The sequence below is a fragment of the Onychostoma macrolepis genome, chromosome 18 (genome assembly GCF_012432095.1).
Source record: "Onychostoma macrolepis isolate SWU-2019 chromosome 18, ASM1243209v1, whole genome shotgun sequence".
NCBI lineage: Eukaryota > Metazoa > Chordata > Actinopteri > Cypriniformes > Cyprinidae > Onychostoma > Onychostoma macrolepis.
This window is the reverse complement of record NC_081172.1, coordinates 27,174,108-27,195,769: the sequence shown is the minus strand read 5'-3', so window position 1 is coordinate 27,195,769 and position 21,662 is coordinate 27,174,108. Positions and strand designations below refer to the sequence as shown.

General features: G+C 34.9%; 1 protein-coding gene across 4 annotated transcripts in view; it reads left to right on the top strand.

Moving 5' to 3' along the window:
- The window catches only part of cntn5 (contactin 5), a 382,381-nt gene that overhangs the window by 200,621 nt on the left and 160,098 nt on the right, over nt 1–21,662 (top strand). For 2 of the 4 annotated variants that reach the window (XM_058751507.1, XM_058751506.1), the window contains exons 3-4: nt 9,463–9,525; nt 15,147–15,350. In XM_058751507.1, coding sequence (XP_058607490.1) covers nt 9,463–9,525; nt 15,147–15,350 — 267 coding nt within the window. The remainder of the gene's footprint in view (nt 1–9,462; nt 9,526–15,146; nt 15,351–21,662) is intronic. The other 2 variants (XM_058751508.1, XM_058751509.1) reach the window with 1 other exon arrangement.

The following is a 21,662-nucleotide window of genomic DNA, read 5'->3' as shown; positions in this document are numbered from 1 at the left end:
AATATAAAAAATACAAATATAAATATAAAAATATAAATGAAATAAAAATGAATAATAATAAAAAAAATAATAAAAAAAAAAAAAAAAATATATATATATATATATATATATATATATATATATATATATATATATATATATATATATATATATATATATATATAAAATAATACATATAAAAGTACAAATAAAAATATATTGAAAGGCGTTTTTTTTTTTTTCTCTTAAGTGCAGAAAGTGTAAGTAAGCTATGGTTGTTTCTTTGTTTAGCAGTCATTACTTTTGCAATTATGTTGTACTCATCAATTGCACACTTTACTTATAGGTGTCATTATTAATTGTCACTCAACAAATGGGGAGAATAGCTAAAAATAAAGAATAGCAGTCTTATGGGTTTGGGTGGAAAAAAAAATATTTTTGGGTGAACTATCCCTTTTTTAATTCATTAATCAATTCATTTATTTGTTTATTTATTCTTGTATATATTACATCGTTAAGATTTCACATTTTTTGCAGCTCAGTTTCAAAGTTCTTGTTGGACTTGTGAGGAAGTTTTGAGTTCTTTTAGTTACAATTTACTTTTAGTATCATTCTCTTATTACAAAATATAATAAGACCGTGTCAAAAATGTTTTCAAATGATATGTTCCCCAATCTAAAAGATATCCCAAATCCTCAAATTGAACTTTAATCATCCACATTCATATTCATACACAGAATATTATTGATTTCAACCATGGAGGTATCACAGCATCTGTCTGTAAACCCCCAAGACCATTTAATCTTTAATGCAGCTGCGAGTACATGATCCATAGGAAAATTATCAAAAGAAACAAAAGTATTTTGAGAGAAAGCGAGAGAGGGAGTAAGAGTGGGAGAGAGAGAGAATTTATAAATCTATAAAAGCATATACTTGTACTTATATAAGCAAACAAATTATTCTAGCGAGACTAGACTAAAGACTGAAATTAAGCTCCTTATCAGAATTACAAAGAGCAATCAATGGGAATTCAAACATAAAGAGAAAAATCCACTTCTAAATAGTTAATCAAATTAAATTCATTAAAAAATAATGCTCACACAGGATCAAAGTTGCATTTAAATAAAATAATCCTTATATTTCTTCAATCAAAAAAGCATCAAAAATGTGTTCAAATGCATGATGTATAAGGTATATTGTATAAATAATTATACATTTATTATAAATATGTCACAAATATAAATTGCAACTAAAGCTTTTTTGAGTTTATTTATTTATTTTGTTTATTATTATTATTTTTTTTTATCTTTTATTTTGAGCATTTATCTTTGTCAATGCACTTTGAATTCATAAGTTAATAAAACTGTATTTGTTCCTTACCAGTAGGCATTCAGTTAAGGTATAGAGGCAACACCATGGATACATGAAAAAAAAAAAAAAAACCTTAATCTTAAACTGTTGATTGACCTTTTTTTTTTTTTTTTTCTATGTAGATGAGCTTGTGTTTATGCAATTTATCAATTTGTTGCCTGAAATAATGTCAAATTGACATAATGTCAAAATGTCAAGTGTAAACATTGATAATTCAGTGTGGGGTCTGAGTTGACTGTCAGTCGGATGTAATCTTTGAGAATAGTTTTGGCTGAGTGAATGACTGTTGTACTCTTAGCAGGAACAGCTTCCACCCATCTAGAAAAGCTGTCAACAATCATCAGGACTGTCATGTACCCATGGCACCATAGAAGTGAAATGTAATTCACTAGTAGTTGTTGAAAAAGAGGTGCAAGTGTCTGAGGAAGTGGCAGTCATTCTAGATTTTCCATATTCACCCTTCAAAAGGCCAAATGTTTTACAGTTTGTAAGGCAGCACTGTATTGTTGTTATTGAGATACTCTGGTTATAAAATGACCTAAACATCTAACCCAAATGTAACCCAAATTGTTTGCGTGCGTGTTTTATGTTGAGTATCATATTTGATGCAACAGGCTATTATGGATGATATAGTATGATATAGGAGAATCTATAGTTTATATTCAAGAAGGAGAAAGATGTTGTTGATATGGCCGAAAAGGAAGATGGAATTCTGATAGCCTGTAATGTAAATCAATGAGATCTTTAAAACGGTATAGAAGACTACTTACTGTAAATAAAATGCATATAAATATCAGTTGTCACTCTGTATTTCCCAATAATATGTCTTAGTAAGACAAGATTCAAACGCTTTTGAAAGAGCATAGAAAGCAGTGCGATACAATGATGATTGAGAGATGTACAAATAAACATTCCTCAAAAGCTACAAAATTCCTCAAAAGCTTTTCTGTAGCTCAAATAGTAGAGCATGGCGCTAGCAACGCCAAGATCATGGGTTCAATTCCCAGGGAAAGCAAGAGCTGATAAAATGTAAAAATTGTAACTTGAATGCAATGTAAGTCGCTTTGGATAAAAGTGTCTGCTAAATGCATAAATGTAAATGTAAATGTAAAAGCCTGCTATATGATAATTGATACTTACATTTAAACATGACAGATTGATAATCAAGTAAACCTAAGTGAAGTTATTATTACGTTTACTTTATTAAAATCAGCAAGTAAGTAAATAAATAGTATAAAAAGGTATATAAAACAGTATAAAACATCAATCAGAGGGCAGAAACTTTATTAATGTATTCAGCCCAAACTTTTATATTTACTTATTTATTATTTAATGATCAACTAATTAAGTCAACTGATTAAATAAAACAAAAAATTAAACGCAGGTAAATAATTACTTTTATTCTCTCTTTTTTTTTGGTCTTTTTAGTTTCACAATTAGTTAGGGTGTATTGGAGTGGCCTGGATATGTGTAACACATCTGACCCTATTTGGTAAGGAAATTGACTTTGTGCCATGATATTATGATTATTTCCAAGTTTGCTTGAAATATCATCATGTAATGTCACACCATTTTCAATCCAGGGCACCTATTCCTCAGGTGAACACTTGATGTACGTCTCTTTGATGTATGTGCCAATGAACATCTGTCTGTGTCAACACAGTTATGTCAGTTACAACTTGACTGGTTTTCATCCTTGCAGCTTTTTGCATTGATTTGTCAGCCAGTGTGTTTCCGCAGCTTTTGGTGGTGTTAACTCAGGGGTGCGTTTTGAATTATACCTACTGTGTTTTAGATGTCAAAATTAGGGCTGTCAGTTGAATGTGTTAATTCGGTTAAGTATATTCAAAATAATGTGTTTAAAAAAAGCACAATTAATCATACCCCCTGACCAGTTAACAAGAAGTTTTCCAACCAGCATTTCAAGCTTGAAATATCACCTTCTTGAAAGCATATTTTGTGTGGATCCTCAGGAGCCGTTGCATGTGTGTTTTCAAAGATAGCTGGATGGAGCTCAGTGGAATACAATTGTAGGGGTCTTGAGGGGTGTTTATTTAAATTTTAATGTTTTTTTTGTTAGTTTTTTTGTTTTGTTTTTTAAATCTTGATATGCTAAAAACATGTACACTCATGGTGTAAGATGCCGTAAGAAACAGTGAGATTTAATGTAACATCTGGATGTCATTTTATACATAATCCATTTTGAAAGAAATTAATACTTTATTCAGCATAGGTGCATAAAATTGATCAAAAGCAAAAAGTGAAAGACTTTTGAAGTTCATTGACATTGAAGACTGGAATAATGGCTGTTAAAAATATAACTATGCCTTCACAGGCATATATTCATTCAGTTTATTTTCCAGACCCTATATGGCTACATTCACAATGCCAGTGTTTTTGCTTGTGATGTTCTTCTTTTGAAAGTCACTTTGGATAAAAGTGTCTACTAAATGTAATATGTGACTGGTGCTAGCAAATTGAGTCTGAATGTGCATGTACTAATTTTGAGCTACAGGCAAAAGAAGTGAAAAATGTCAGTTTTGTTTGAATTTGATGTTTTCACAAAAAATGAGTTCATAGTGATCCCAATGCTCCAAATAGTAATTAATCATCTAAAATGTTTTCTGAGAGGAGTACCTTTTTCTCTGCTCTCTTCTGAATTACTGCTGCTGCAAGTTATAGGTCTATTGTTGCAAAGCGCAGCATTCCAGCTTTGTGAATATTCATATTGAATTCTCGATGACATGAGTCCAAACCAGTGAAATATGATTTTCAAACCCATGCTGATGAAAACAAAACGATCGCGCTGACTGACATTTGCAAAGTGCATGAATAAGATTCACACAAACATAATCTGTTATGTTTTACATGAACGTTTAGTTAATAGTTGTGGAAAAATCTGATGTGCAACATTAAGTCAAGTCAAGTCACCTTTATTTATATAGCGCTTCTAACAATACAGATTGTGTCAAAGCACTTAACAGTATCAAATTGGAGGATAGAATGTCAGTAATGTATAATGATAAGATTAAACACTCAATTTTCAGTTAAAGGCATTTCATTATTGAATTCAGAGATGTACATTATATTTGATCCATGCATTACAGTATGTCTTAATATATATCTGTCTCAATGTTAATCAAAACATTAAAAGAAAAGACGGAATCACTCGAAGCTCTTTATTAAACTACTGTTTATTTGCATCTTTGGTCTTATTTTTAATAACAAAGATGAAATAAAAAATAGCTATATTGTGATTTAATAATATAGTAATTATTATTAAGAAAAGAACTGGAGAAAAATAGGCAACACTGCTTAGGGGTTTTGCTTTGGAACCTTCAGAAAACTTTAACTCGGTTTTTCTCAAAATCAACTCTGTTGTATGTTGTAGCTCAGCCATTTTTTTTGTCTGATTCCAACAAGTCATTTATCAGTTTGAAAATGTGCTCGTTCTGACTCATTTTACCAGCACGGGTCATATATAATATAAATGTATTTGGGTCAAAGACGAAAAGGGTGTTTCAAGCATCAAAAAAAATAAATAAATAAAAGTGCAATACAGCTTTAAGTTTTGGGTCCCACTTTATATTAGGTGGCCTTAACTACTATGTACTTACATTAAAAATAATAATTTTGTACAATGCACTTATTGTGTACATACATGTTTTTACATTGTACTTATATTTTTAAAAATACCTATATGTAATTACATCTGTAATTACACTGTTGACCCATCCCTTACACCTTAACCCACCCTTAAACCTACCCATACCACCAAACCTGTCCCTAATCTACCCGTATCCCACCTCAATAGCAGCAAAAGTGTTTTGCAATACAGTATGAACACAATAAGTACATTGTACTTATTTTTTTATGTAAGTACATAGTAGTTAAGGCCACCTAATATAAAGTGTGACCAATTTTTGTTTTTTACCCATACATTAGAATGTGTCCTGTTTAAGTTTAGATTTTTCTGAACAAAAATCATGCATTTTTTACCATGTTCTTTTGATGACATATTAAAAGACTCTATTGAAGCATCACAGTGCAGCCCTCAAATATCAATTAACTTTAATTTTAAAATCTTTATACTTTGCTAATGTCCTTCAAATGTTTTCCAATTTGCCAGCAAGAAGTTTTTGTAAGGAAGTGAAAATCATTTAAAATATATTAAAATTTAGTATGATCATATATTCTTATTTGTATTTTAATAAGTACAGGTCAGAATAAGTATATTGTTTCATTTTTACATAAATATATGTGTTACACTGAATTACTTTGAATGACGATTTGCCAAAAAGAGAGATAACATTGACATCGTTCCCATAACTGAAATATGTTTAGTATTAATCTGTGTCATTAAATTAGTTTTAATAATAATCCTGAGTACGTGACTGCAGAAACAGATGTTGAAATATAAGCATTTTCCTGATGCTCCTCTGCCCTGCTTGCTTAGCTTGTCACTTTGTTAATGACTTGCTCTGCCTCAAAAATTCCTGCTTGCAGCCACATTTATTAATAGTTTCTGTTTGAAAACATAAATGACATGATCAGGATGAGTATTTGGAGTGGAGAAATCCCCTCAGTGATCTCTCTTGAACTACTGACATACTGTTGTGAGGGGGTCTCTCTTCCCAGAATTATTGGCAAGCTGTTATTCCAAAAATTACAATCCTCAACGCCCCTCTCTTTTCCTGGCTAAAGGCATGTTCACACCAAGTACGGTAAGGATAAAGATAAAAATAAAAAGTGGGGGAAAAAATCCTTCTATATAAAATAATAGCAGATTCCACAGCACAACTAACGATAACTGCACAGAGAAACGATATTGTTGGAATCTCTTTTATATTGTTGGATTTTTATTTTTTTTTCCATCTGATGAATGATAAAAGCATTGACAGCCAATTAGAATTCATTCAACTTTAAAGAGCTCGAGCATTTAAAGTGGCAGACAAATCTGCAGCACATGCTTAGAATGAACAGTGCCATTGTTCATCGGTGTGGAGGCTAACATAGTTACTGTTGTAGTTATTTTATAGTTATTGTTCTTGGTGTGAACGAGCTTTAAGAGTGTCACCAAAGTTACTGGGTCCACACTTAGTTTCTTAGCTTTTTGGCTTTTTGGATTTCAGAATAACTTCTTATTCCTGTTGCACTGAATGATCTCAGATAAACTGCATTTTCGGGACAAAAGTCCCCTGTCCATTTAAATACTAAAACAAAAAAACAATAAGACACAGTCCTTTTAATATAACACAGCCAATACTTACTTGAAAATGCCAAGACAACAAATATATATTTTTAACTTGGTATTTTATATATTTATTTGTATTTAGATGTATTTGTAAAATCAAAGTCCAGACCATTACGCTGAATGACAATTTTACACTTTGGAACATTATTTCCCCCATATTTTGACATTTTATTGTCACAAAAGTTATAAGCATTTAAAATGTTTTTTTTTTTTCTGCATTTAAAATGACTTTTGTAAATGTAATTTGATGCGGACACCAAAATGGTGACGTCTCGTCTTTGACCCATTTCCTAACAGATGTGACTCTTCAATTGTCCTGTTCATAACAGCTTATTGGACTGGCTTTAATTCTGGATCACACTTTGTTTTAAGGTTCGGTTCTCACTATTAACAAACCATTAACTACAACTTTTGCCTCAATAAACTCCTAATTTGCTGCTCATTAATAGTTAGTAAGGTAGTTGTTAAATTTAGGTATTGGGTAGGATTAGGGATGTAGAATACGATCATACAGAATATGTGTTTTATAAGTAATAACAAACAGCCAATATGTTAATAATAGGCATGCTAAGCAACTACATAGTAGTGAGAATTTATCCCTATAGTAAAGTGTTAGCAAATTCTGCATTTTATGAATGAGTAATTGACGTCATTATTGTGACAGTAAAGAATAACTGCATAGTGACAATAACTAAAGTAAATATCAAATGCTTCCATAACACCAGAAGGTCGTATGACAATTGACACAACATTATTTAGTAAAAGAGTTAAATCAAGGTGCAAACTGATCTGTTATCTTAAATAAATGATAGTGGCTTTGAAATAAATGAAAAGAAGTGTATCTGGAGTCAGGTAAGATTTTGTTGCTTCAATCAGCCAGCTTATCTCCTTCAGTGAGACCTTTCAGCTCAGTTTGTTGTTCTATTTTATTTTCTGTGGAGGTGTAAAGGGCAGTTTTCAATGACGGAAAAGGTTTAATTTGGTAATCATTTAGGTGGACTGTCTATTTTGAATTCTTAACCTTTTACCAAGTCACTGAGTGATTTAGATGTCTTTCTGTCTCCTGAACTCCTACTCTGTGTGTTTGTAAAATGATCTTTTCTTTAATGCAAATCTATTCTGAAACTGCTGTTCAGCTGTTTGGTTTTAAGGGGGTCATGCCATGAATATAAATAAATTGATACATGTCTTTGATCTTGTGAAATAAAAAAAATAAACAAATATAATAATAATAATAATAAAATAAAATAAAAATACTATAACATATAGACGGTTAATATGAAAGTTACTATCTGGAAGTCCAGTGGCTCTGCTATGCTGTGACAGGCATTTTGCTGGCATGGTTTGGGTCCACTTGCAAATCAGTGCAAAGCTGTTCTGAGTGATCATCTTTATCCTATGATGATACATTTCTGTCCTAATGGGAGTGAACAAAGACCTCATCCATAGGGCATGAGGGGTCACTGAACAGTTTGATGAGTATGGAAATGAAGTGAATCATAGTCTATGGCACTTACAGTAGTCACCAGTTAAACACCTATGAGAAATTGTGGACCAACATAAACTGCATCCTGAACCACCATCAAAACACCAAAGTTCTGCAGAGTTCAGATCTAACTAAAAATCTAACCAAAGTCTTTAGGAACACTTGAAAATTACAGGCAGGTGTGTTTGATTAAGTACAGAGTTAAACTCTGTAGGACCGTGTCTCTCCAGTACTGCACTGTTAGACATTTCAAAGGGTTTTTACAGTAACTTACTGGCAACACTGTAAGTTACTGTAATTAAGATTTACAGTAGCAAACTGTATTTGATTTACAGTTTCAAACTGTACTGTTTTACAGTAAATTACTGTAAAAATCATGCAATTCATCAGTATACTACTGTAATTCATTCATTTTAATATAGATTTCATTAGAATGTATCGTTATATATATATATATATATATATATATATATATATATATATAAAATTCATTTTATTTTTACTCTTCATAGGTACTACTGGCATTCAATTAAAACAGACACAATAATTACAAAATATCGAATTCTTTATTTAAAACATTGTATGTATAACACTTAAAAATACAGTCTCCCAATGCAAGAACACTGCATCTTCACCATTTCTTAGGACATTTTGCAGTGTATTATGTTATAATACACTGCAAAAAATACATAGCCATCTGCAAAACCCAGGTGCTGCTCCAAAACGTGGCCACCACCTTTGCTCACCATCCACTTTGTTAGTGACAGAAATGTCTTCTCTGAAAAACAAGAAGTAGAAATGACACACATTTAAAGGCAAACCCCATATAGAATACACAAACCTCTCAAAACCGTAGTTGTTCTCTTACCATGAATTATCAGTCTCAGGGTGGCTGACTTTCTCATGTCTTTATTGATGCTTCATTGCAGTTGCCTTTAAAACACAAATACAAAAAAAAAATAATAATAATAATAATCTTAAATTCTATTTAAAAACTATAACAAACTCATTTTAAAACTAGAAAGGCAGCTAGCCATAAAACTTGTTTAACCTAGCTAACATATGACTTTATTTTCTCAATAAGCTACTGGCCAACATTAACTACTAACACCTGAACAAAATTTCACATTAGTTAACCTAATGTTAATATAAGACAAGCGTTGCTCGTTAAAAAATCATTTTAATTTGGTAACTTAATTCAATAAGGTGACAAAAGTCGTTTGTAACGACAGCGCAGTTTACCATAGTAAACTTTGTTACTGCCATGTTGATGGGTAAATGTTGCTTAAACTGATGTGCAAAAATATGACACAAACACACAGACAAACGTACACATATTTTACCTTGCTTGCTGGTCTTTTTCTCTTGTAAGGTGCATCGACACACAGCGCAGATGTTCTCCGGAGCTCTTCCACTCTCGCGGGTTCATCCCCAGGTAAAACCCGCACAACAACGATAAAAGATAATATAGAACACGTTATATATACTATCTACAGTGGATGAAAACAGTAAAGTGATGCACCAGTATATTTCTAATGTGCAGTAGAACTCCAAGCGCTCACGCTGTTTCTGACATGAAGGAAAATAAAACAACCTCAATGGAATGGCGCCAAAGAGGCCGTTACAGCAAATACAGTAGTATACAGCAATTTTAAAAAATACAGTAAGTCTCTGTATGTGGGGTTTGACGTCACAGAAAATTCCCATGATGCAAAGAGTATTACAGTTATTTATTGTAAAGGGAATTTACAGTATTATACTGGGTGACATACAGTAAATAACTGTATAAATGACAGAAATGTCTAACAGTGTGAAGTTGCCAATCCCTTCAAAACAACCAATGATTTCTTGAAACAGGGGTGCCCATTCCAATTCTGGGTGAACTACCTTCCTGCAGAGTTCAGTTTCAACTTCTCTCCAACGCACCTATCTCCAGTTATCTAGTGTGTCTGAAAATCTTGTTTAGGTTTGTTCGATTAGGGTTGGAACTGAGCTTACCAGGAAGGTGGACCTTAAGGAACAGGATTGGGCACCTCCATCTTAAACACTATTTGGCCAGGATAAGGTTTCTAAAAGACGTTTTAATTACACTACTTATCACCCGATGTCTGTGTTTTCAAGTACTGTTTTGGACAAGACTAACATCTCTGTGTTTACTGAGTTTTTTTGGGGGGGCATTACAGAAGGTCATGAGACGTGGTTCCAAGCATCATATATGATGTTTTTAAAGATTTAAAACATATTTTCCTCCCAGCTCATTTAATTTAGCATTACCATGTCCCCCAGAGCCTCTGTAATACTGAACGGTAGAGTATGTGGAAGTTTAGCAAACGGTAGCTCAGGTAGATCAAAATACACAAGCAGAAGTGTTGAGGTAATACAATATCAGCCATCACAGACATTCACACTCGGATAGGATTAATTTTCTCAGAGAACCACTGAGTTCAATTGAGTTCTGAAAAACAGTAGGTAATTTGCTCTGCTTTTCTCCCACAACGTCTGTAAAATTCAATAGATTTGAGAAATTGAGATGCAATTGAAATACCAAAAGCAGGAAAACTAGTCCCATCCGAATCCCTTGTTTTAGCAGTTCAGATTCTTCCACATTCACCCTCTACCAACAGGAGTGACAATGCCACAGTTTTCTGCTGTTCAAATCCCTTAGCCATTTTCTTGCCTTTTCTTAGTTTCTTTGCCTTTTCTTAGTTTCTTTATTTTGCTCAGAACCCAAAAAAGCAAAGTCCCTTCATAATTAAAAATGTCTTCGACTGCAAAGCTTAATTCCAAAAAAATCAAGCAGGTCTTAAAAAGTTCAAAATCCACAACAAATCACCTCAGAAACAGTCAAATGGAATGTCGTACACAATCCTACATGCTTCTGTTAAAGGTTTTAAAGGTATTCCATGAACACTGGTGTCAAAAGTATTCACATTCATTACTCGGGTAGAAGTATAGATACTAGGGTTTAAAAAGACTTCTGTAGAAGTTGAAGTATCAACTCAAGCTTTTTACTCAAGTAAAAGTGTAAAAGTACTGGTTCCAAAACTACTTAAAGTATAAAAGTAAAAGCAATGTAAGGAAAAAAATGCCATTAAGGACAAAAGCTTAGGCCGTGCCACAGGGACCTATTGTGCACTACCCCACCTCCTCAAAAAAAAACATTTTTCTAAAGGCCATAATGACTATAATGTTATATGTTAATGTTGAAAAATTTGGGATGCACTAGGCTACCTGTTTCAGCCGCATATATGCCCATTAAAAATGAACGCATTTTAGTACAATGCAAATACATTAAAGAACCATATATGTGTACTACTGAGCATTAACGTGTTTCATGGAGCGGAAGATATGATGACTAGTTGCCTATAAGTATTGTAATGGTGCAAAAAGTCAAACTTCAGAGGCATGTCATCAATAACCTTTATTGGAATGTAAATGTACACCCAAGCTTAGCTGCAGGAATCTGTGAGGGCAACGGACAAGAAAATTGGTGTACCCAGGGCAGGCTTAGTAACAATTACCCTTGTATGGTTGTCTATATACAATAAACATTAGTGCTGTCAAAATTAATGATTAATCCAAGTGATTAATCAAAAAAAAAAAAAAACTCAATCCTGATACCTTCCTGGTTTGTACTATGCTCAATTCTATAGCTAATGGCAACAATGTCACATTTAACTAGAAGATGTAACAAACACTTTGGACTCAATCCTGTATGTACAACAACAGGGTAATCTACATCAGTTACATCTAGCTCGAGTTCTCTTCTTGAGTCTCTGCCACAGACATATTCGTACTTGGCTACATACGTCTGCTATGTCCAGTGTTGGGGGTAACGAGTTACAAAGTTAGTATAGCCTACTTATCACAACATTGTCAATAGCAAACGCTAATTTATTCAAACGTCTCTCTACCGAACTACCTACTGTAGCTTAATTTGCAGAGGACGAAGAGAAACCACCCGTTTGATAAATGAGCCAGTAGTGGAGAAATAATAACTTTTAAGAAATAATCTTTTTTGAGTAACGACCCCAACACTGGCTATGTCCTTGCTGGAGTGTGACGTGATTTGTGTCATGTGCAGGTTCGATGGATCGTGTACAAACCAATAGGGTGTCGGAATGGTATATGTTTATACTTCTCATCCAACCACAATCAAATTCACTCTATCCGGATGGCGCGATTTATCTGGATAGTTTTTTTTTTGTTTGTTTGTTTGTTTGTTTGTTTGTTTGTTTTTTAACGATGACAAGCCGGAATGAAAACAAGCTGAAATGAAATAGGAGTAACGAGGCTATTTTTAAAATGTAAGGAGTAGAAAGTACAGATAATTGCTTGAAAATGTAAGGAGTAGAAGTAAAAAGTCGGCTGAAAAATAATTACTGAAGTAAAGTACAGATACCCAAAATTTATACTTAAGTAAGGTAACGAAGTATTTGTACTTCGTTACTTGACACCTCTGTCCATGAATGTTTAATCAAGTACATTTCATATGCTAAGATTTAAAGCTCCCAAAGCTCGGTAACAAGCCCATGTGTCTTTCACATGGATGTAAAGCACTGGATCTGTCTGTCTGGATTTCTCTACTCCTCCTTCTCCTGCCCGTCTCTTTCACACAATTATCACCGCTTGCCTGTCCATCAAGCATTCAGCCAGCCATCCATCTATTCATCTTTCTATCCATCAAATTCTGTAACTGCCTATATTTATTTCTATATGGACGCTTTTCTGTTGATTTCTGTGTAGGCAGCTGTCTAGACACCTGTCTGCCATTTTTGGATCAGTTTCCTCTCTTCTTTAAGCATCTGAAAGCTGGGAGTAACATATCTTTTGTGGGATTTTTTTTTTTTTTTTTTCTGCCTGAATAGGGATGCATGCACATTTGAGAATGCTATGTGAGAAAAGGAGCCCTCAGTGTAGTTCTCAGTCTCCCGTTTTGAAGCGATATTCTAAAGGTTCAGGACAGCAAAGGTCATATTTTGCAAGTATTAAAAGGCCTGTCTTTAATTAGGACCTCATAAATGTCAGCTCACTTTTTTCCACAAGTGCCTCTCTGCACAAACACAGATCCATGATTTGGGCGGCTTTAATTTCTAGAGGTTACTTCCCTTCTCTCTGGGCGAGACAGTCTATAAACGATTCCGTGCCATGCGAAGAATGAAGCATTTAAGTTGTCATTTGAGGGGTTGTCCTCATTACTGAGCATCGCATCTGTGAGTTTAGTCAGATGGCTTGATGCTTAGTCACTTTGCTAAAGTTCTAATTGGCAAACAGCAGAATGAGGAGATTTCAGCAGGTGTATAATGACTCTTTAATTAAGATATTCAATAAGTCCTTCCTCTTTTGGAACCGGTCTTAACACAAATGGGCAATTTAGAATCATTTGTAGCAATTGTAAATCCACAGCATTGATTGACGTGATATAATAGCGATATAATTAGCTCTGTGTTTTCTCTACGTAAACACTAAGTGTTTGCTATCTAAATTAAATTCACTCTGTGTGAGTGGCATTTGCAATAGAACATGGCAATGTTCATGACACGTATAACTTTTTGCAACTCTAATTTTGTGGTGATGAGAAAAAAGCAGCAACATAAGAACAAGGTGTCAAACTGTCAGCCTTTCTTTTCATTTGTTTCTCAAATGCGCATTTGTTTCAGATGTAAAAAAGACTTGCTTACTGCATAAATTAAACCCTATCTGGCAGATGAGTTAGAGTGAATAGATAAATTAATAAAATTTATAATTACTTCATATATAAATATAAACATGTAATACACTACAGAAGTTTGGGGTCATTCGTTCTATTTATTTTTAAAAATGGTATCACTTTATTTTTTACAGTGTCCTTGATACATGTTGCATGTACTTACTATTATAATAACAATTACATTTGTAATTACAATGCATAATTGCATGTAAATAACCCTAAGCCAATCCCCATGTAGTTGATTAATATTACTCAGTACTTAAATGTATAATTACACTGTAACAAAGACACCTTAAAATAAAGTGTAACCAAAAAACATATTCAGCAAGGATGCATTAAACTGATCACTTGGAAAAGCAATAAAACAATGTCAATATTCCTAAATGACTGAGTTTGTTATTGCAGTAATTGGATATTTACATTTTCAGAAGAAATTATTTGATAAGATGTTCTGAGATGTTTCTAGAGCAATGCCAGATGTGATGATGAGTCAACACTCAAATCTCTGGATATTCTGATATTCTATTCCCTCCTTCGGTGTCTGTAGGATTTTTATATCTATGTCTTGTCCACCAAATAAAAATTGCAAGTCTGACTGCTTTCACACACTGCTCAGCACACCGCATGGTTTGAGGAAGCATTCATGTATGTAGCACATGTGTGGGATGAGTTAAGCCACTGTGCAGTTTTCATCCGATTTTGAGCTGATTTCTGAGTTGTATGACTCTTATTTTTATTTAGGCCATATTTCAACTTTGTTGCGTGTCATTTGTTGTGTTGTTGTAATGAGAGGCAATTAACTTCCCAAGACTGCCAATCAGATGAAGTTTTAGCATGTAAGTCATTTTGGTCGCCCCTCATGAGGGTATAACACAGTTGAAGCGGAGCAACAATCCGATTGCTCTAAACTCAATGTTTTATTTAATTACATTTTTTCCCTCATTGCGCCTACGCAAAAAGCTGAAATTTTCTAAATGGTGACACTATGTGTGGTATGGATGGGAGCGATGGAGGCTCCACAATTCCAGGTTTCCACATGTTTATTTCACATGTATAATTTGAGCAGTATAGTGTATAGACAGTATAGACAGTATAGTGTGGGCACCTAAATCGTGAGCTTTGGCTTTAAATCACATGCGATTTACTTGTACAGGGAGAGTTATTTAACAAAAACATTGCTGAAATCAGTGAAGTGACGAGGTTTAATACGTACCGTAAGTTTAGAGGTTTTGTTCAAATCCTTAACCCTAAACATGAGCAATAGCGATCCATGCAAGTATATCTTAGAGCCTGGCATTATGAGTCGGAATTGTTAGATGTAACAGCCCTCTTTGTCTTATTTTCAGATTTTGCTAGAGCCGTTGCTGGTAGACCTGTATCATACGCTGCAGTGCTGCGGATGAAGGCAGACAGTTCCTCATCCTCTTCGCTCAACTCCAGGATGAGGTTAAGGAACAACCATGGAGTGGGATCATCTAGTCAGGATTGGCCTCCGTTTTCCAGACACAGATACTTGGCCCTCAGCTCACAGGAGGACTACAGGAGCGAAGGTGAGAATGAGGCTGAATCACACAATCCCATGCCAATTCACAGATGCATGGTGAGCACTTACAAACTCACTCTCACAGATGTGTGTTCTCATCATACTGGAGCAAATGAATTCTTGTTTCACTTCTAACTATCTTTAGAAGTTTGACCTCACAGTAAGTGGCTCAAATAATGAGTTGACTTAAATATGCCTTTTTTGTTCTGTGCTTTGGACCACGGTTCAGTCATAAGGCCAGACTTAACTTGACTAGCTCTGTTTGCTCACACTCAACTCATCTTTCTTATCTTGTTGCAAAGATCATTGCTAGTCAACAGAATAAAGTGTGTTTTGGACTCTGCAAGGTCAACACTTTCAAGACTACCTTGGTCCAACAGCTTTTCCAGTTGGGTTTTGATTGTCCACAAGCTAGACCTGCACCAGACCAGCATTAACCAGCATTTCGGACCTGATTTGAGTTTCTGGGGCCTAACAAGCAAGGACTCTGTTTTGGCGTCTTGTGTGACATTGAAAGCGACCTAGACATCTCACCAAAGAATCATGTCTCTATTCAGTTAGAGTTGACGGGGACCCCGGCCAAACGGAAATTGAACAGGGATCATTGAAACATCGCAGCACTTCCCAAATTCCCAGCCTTCTGTCAGCCTGACAACTGATGGATGCTGTTGTCACTGGGAGAAATATACTGTATATTTCACAAGAGAACAAGAAAGCTGCATTATAAAATAGACCTTTACAAATAAAATAAGCTCTGTCAGGGTTCCTCTTGGTTCATTGTGTTTGAATCTATTGGTTGCAACTTCAGAAACGAGTTATTCTGCAGCTGTAGACTGTTTAGGTTTTTGACACAGGATCCCTTAACCAAACAGTTCAGGTAAAGCCAGATTAAGGTGGTTGCTTGGCTAGTTTTACATGGTTTGTATTTGGTTAAAGATGATCAATAGCTATTTCTCACAAAGACAGAGTTCTGACTTGCAAGTCCATTTTGCCCCTTTTTCTGCCCACTTAGAGAGGAAGAGATGTCTGACAGACATATAAGACAACCATGTCTGTGTTTTTAGGTTGTTTGGAAGTGGGTAAATCTAAAATGGGCAATAGATTGGAAGAGAAAATTATGCATTCATAATATAGTGCAGCATTATCCATGAATGGTTGTATAGAAAACATCAAAAATGAATGGAAATGTCGGTAGACTAAACAAGCCTGGACTCCAAAAGCATGTGAAAGTCAAACTAGTTGGAGCTGGTAGATCACATTGGCTTAGCTAGTGGAGACCAAATTTGAGCTGAGTAACCTTGAATTTATGTAAGTATGTATGTATTTATTTATTTATTTATTTATTATTTAATAGATTCGCTTTTAGCCAATAGATTCACCAAAGTCACCAAACAATTGAAGAGGTTATCAAGATTATGTAGTACTTGGTTATCAGGAAGTGTTTAACAATGCCTTCGTGGTTCAGTTGAAACAGATGAATAAGTCTGATTGGGTCAGAATGGGGTCACAGGAACTGTCTTATTCGAGATGATGCAGTCAGTACTGCCAACTTCTCCAGATCACCACACTCTATTGGTTTAGGGGTCATCCAGGAGATGACAGGGGAGCCAGAACAGAGCCATCACGTAAATGAGGTGTGTGCCGCTTCCTACGCCTCACCGTGAGGACAGAGTAATTGTCAGTGAGATGTGTCCTCTCCGTGTAACCCGCACTCTTCAGGTTGTCGTGGAATTGTAATGCAGAAGAGCTCATGGGGGGGTACGCAGGGCTGCTGTTCTCCCGGTGAGGCTGACGGATCACAGAGCACCTCGGAGATGACTGATTTCTGTGACATTATCAAGCTGCTAAATCATAAAACACTCAACGTCGCCCCATACTGAGACTACAAGCTGCCACCAACAAGCTGCACAACGCCGCAGACAGATAGATTCAACATCCTCTTCACATACACTACAGTAATTCTCAGCTGGTACTATTTAAAGCTCACAACTTTTGTTCACTGCGTAAATTTGCAGTTGCTAATAAACAGCTCAATGTGATATCACAGATGATACAAAACTGACCTCACAAAAGTTTTAGAGATGAATATTACGGAAGCATATAAAAGTCATAAAAGTGTGTGGGCAGCAGTAATTATTCCCTCCCTACATCTATAGCACACTGTTCTTTCTCACATATGGAGTGCATAATAAATAACAGCCTACTGTAGAGTACTGTATATGCCTGAATTTTTTTTTCTTGTGTAGTAAGTAGATGTACTTTTGTGCTGTTAGATAGCTATTAGATCCCTGTACTACATTTGTGACTGCAGACAGCTGAAAATAAGTCTGTTGTAAATGCATAAATGGCTTGTGATAATGATAAATTGTGATTAATCGTGATTGTAAATCTACCTGAGAAAAAATGAGGAGTTGGGTTCTGTCCAAATGACTCACTGAATCAGTCAACAACTCATTCACTGACCGAATCAATGGAAACAATTCTTGACTCATAAACTCACATACTTACAGAATCAGTCAAAGCTGATTGAGTTAACAATTTGCTGACTGAATTGGGGAAAGCGATTATTGAGATTGAGCTTTTGAATCACTTAAAGACTTTTTTTTTTATCAACTCACTCATTGAACCAGTCAAGTGGTTCTTGAGTTAACAGCTCTCTCACTGAATTAATTGGTTGCAATAGTTAGCAAGTGAACACATGACTACCTTATTGAATTGGTTGAAGTTAGTGAACTACTTTTACCGAATCAGTCAAAGCAATTCTCAAGTAAATAACCCACACACTAAATTGACTGAAGCAGCTATTGAGTCTTCTGGAACCACCTGCTTTTAATGCTTAGAAGCTCATCTTTGCAGTGAATTTTTTGAATATGTCTAACTTTAAAAAGTGTTTTTAAATTTGTGTGAAAAAAAAAATGTCCTTTGTTTGAAAATTTGATCTGTCATATATCTTTGAAAATATCTAAATCAAGTGTGCTAGACACGACCTTAAAAATGAAGCCAAAATAGTTTGATCGCCATCTGGTGTGGTTGGCTGCAAATAGCCCGCAAATACCCCACCCTCTCCATGTAAACAAATGAGACAAGTTGTTTTTCATTATTTTAGGTAGTTTTTGTCATGCTAATGTATGTTCAGGTGTTCGTTTTTTGAATACATTTGCTTTTAGTTAGTTATTTAATGCTATAAAAACAGGGTGTTGTGTCATTGTGAGCTTGCGATTGGGTCTGCGGGAGTTTTTGGGCGGGACTTTGAGACCGTAGCTCTGCCTTAAGATCAGTACTGTGCACACTCTGGTTCCAAATGTATCACTACTGTGCAAACCTGGGCTCCAAATGACGTCATTTTCACAAGATGACGGTGGCCATACTAAGATGTTTTTGGTTTCACTTTTCTAAGGTGGAAGGAAGTGGAGACATGTTGTCCATTTTTTTTTTTTTTACAGTCTATAGTCTCAAATTATAGCAGAACACAAACAGCCCATTTTTTTTTTTTTTCAGTTAGAGATCAAAATATACCAATGTTTTGTATGAAAAAGCACCACAGATGTACATGTAAACAGTATGCACATGATGTATTGCACCACATGTTGTCTTTGCAAATTTCGTTAGAGCAGGTGATTTCAATTCATTGAGATAATCCGCAGTAACATGCCACTTAAGGCTAAAGCTACTGGACATCATTTGACAACATCCCAGGTATGTCATATAGGGATGATGTGTAGAGACCAATAAGCCACAGTTTTACAGGTGGGGCACACTTGCATTAGACTGCTCACTCAGATTCAACATACAAGACTGAGATAACACTTTTTTCCATTTAGCCTCATTGATCTTGTCTTGTTTTTTTTGTTTTTTTTTGTAGAGTTAAAAGCACATACTTTTAAATATAACACTTAGGCATGAAGTCACTCTCTTTAACTGTATCTGACTTTAACTGTTAGGCACTTTGGTACATCAATGCTCATCAGCCAGGCACCGGTATTTAGCCCAGTGTGAAGAGAATGGCTTTCACCGTAGAGCACTCTTTTGCCAAAGCCCTGTCACTGTCCCCACACAAACTGCCAAGATCTGGTTTTCTTCCAGTTCTCAGATACCACACCACAGTACACTCATTATAAATATAGTGTGGGCCAGTGGAGAGACCTTGTTTAAGATGATACCTGAACAGGCTGTACCTTCTCAAACCGAGCTGAACAATAGAAAAGAGTGAACTGCGGCACTCTATTATAATTGCTTTTCAACTTTTAGACATATACAAAGGCTCCATGATGTGCACTCAAACATGTCACAGCCTATCTGTGAAATTGTGTACTGCCATGAGCACTCCCTGTTTAATAGTGAGGGAACGAACAGTTGATTAAACTCTCAAAGGCATTCACTAGGCAGGAAATCTGACGCCTCAGGCGAGGTTTTTCTCTCTTGAAGAAATGGCCCTTGTTATTTGAGGCTTTTGTTTAATTTGAAAGAAGGATGCTTTTGATGGTTGGTCATTTCTGTGTCACACGGCCAACAAACCATAAGAGAAAGAATAAGAAAGTTAAACTGGAACCGTTTCCTGAATCCTACTAGCTTGTACCTTCCCAGACACAAAAGTGTGAAGTCTTCCATGCCTGTTTGTTTTAAACAAATAGTTCATTCCGAAATTTATATAGTAATCAAATTGGAACCAGGGGATTTTAGAGAGCAAAATACACAGTATTTTTATTTTTTGGGTAAGTAAAAAAATCTGTTAACTTTGAGGAGTAAAAGTACAGTCGGAAGTGTTGGATACTTTTGCCCAACAACAAATTACTTCATACTTTTTCCAAAACATTTAAGGAGAGGGATCACCAGTCCTGTCCTCCAGCTATGCTGCATTTCTGATTAATGTATAATTCCAAAGAGTGATTTGTTTCCCACTGGAGACCCAGTCTGCAGACAGGAGACTGCACATATTACTGTTTCCTCTCTTCCTGAGGAAGAAAGGACACTTTTTCCAGTTGCGTAATCATTTTTAAATGGTAAGAAATAGCATGCTGTCTCAGCTACCAAAACTAGGTTAAACTAGGCCTATATATCTGTTAGATGGTGGAGTTGCGTTAGTAACAAACTTGTTTTCTTTGAAGCACATTCGACTATGAAAGAATTGGTCACACTTTATATTAGGTGGCCTTAACTACTATGTACTTACAACAAAAAATAAGTACAATGTACTTATTTTGTTCATATTGTATTGCAAAACACATTTGCTGCTATTGAGGTGGGATACGGGTAAGGTTAGGGACAGGTTTGGTGGTCTGGATAGGTTTAAGGGTGGGTTAAGGAGTAAAGGATGGGTCAACAGTGTAATTCTAAATGTAATTACAGAAATTAATTACAGATGTAATTACATATAGGTATTTTACAAATATAAGTACAATGTAAACACATGTATGTACACAATAAGTGCATTGTACCAAATTATTAATTTAAATGTAAGTACATAGTAGTTAAGGCCACCTAATATAAAGTGGGACCAAATAATTTATTTATCATTGTATATATCAGTGCACCACAACTGTATTATAATCTGATGCACTGTAAAAAATATGATAAAAAAAAATTAAAATCTTTTGTTTTTCACCATTACTTTAACTAATCAAAATAACCAATTTCAGCTTAACATTTTAAGTTATGCAAGATTCAACTAGACAAGAAAAAAAAAAAAAACATAAATGACAGCAAATTTAATTATATATTTAAAAAAAATTAATTAATCACTGTACAATGGTAAAAGGGATCTTAGGGAGGTTGTAATTCTGATATTGTTAATTCTACAGTACCTGTAAATGCTATATGTTTATAATAATTATTCAATACCACTGGTATGCGTGACATCGGCTAATAAAAGATGTAGTTAATGTAAGTGGAGTTGCTTTACACTTCACAGACACCTCATCTGAGTTTAATATGCTAGTATTTACAGTACACAGACGTATGTTACACAGATACACAGATGAGGCATAAATGTATTGACACGGATTCACAACAGCAAGAATCCGTGGATCAGACATGAATGTTGAATCGCATGTACTCGCATGCTGATTGTCATGACAGAGCCGCTGTAGCCTGACAAAGTAGATTTTACCAGGGCAACTGCTTTCTGTGATCTGAAGGAAAGATTCATTTTCATCCTTTGACATCACTGCACGTGGGCAGGGCCCTGTCTTATAGTTCATGCAAAAGGGTTGTAATGTTGTTACAGTATGTTAGTGATCTAATCTCGTAATTGTATCACCAAGTGTCTTCTTTCAAATTTTCTGTGATTGTTAAACCCTAAAAAATTGCTGAAGTAGTTATG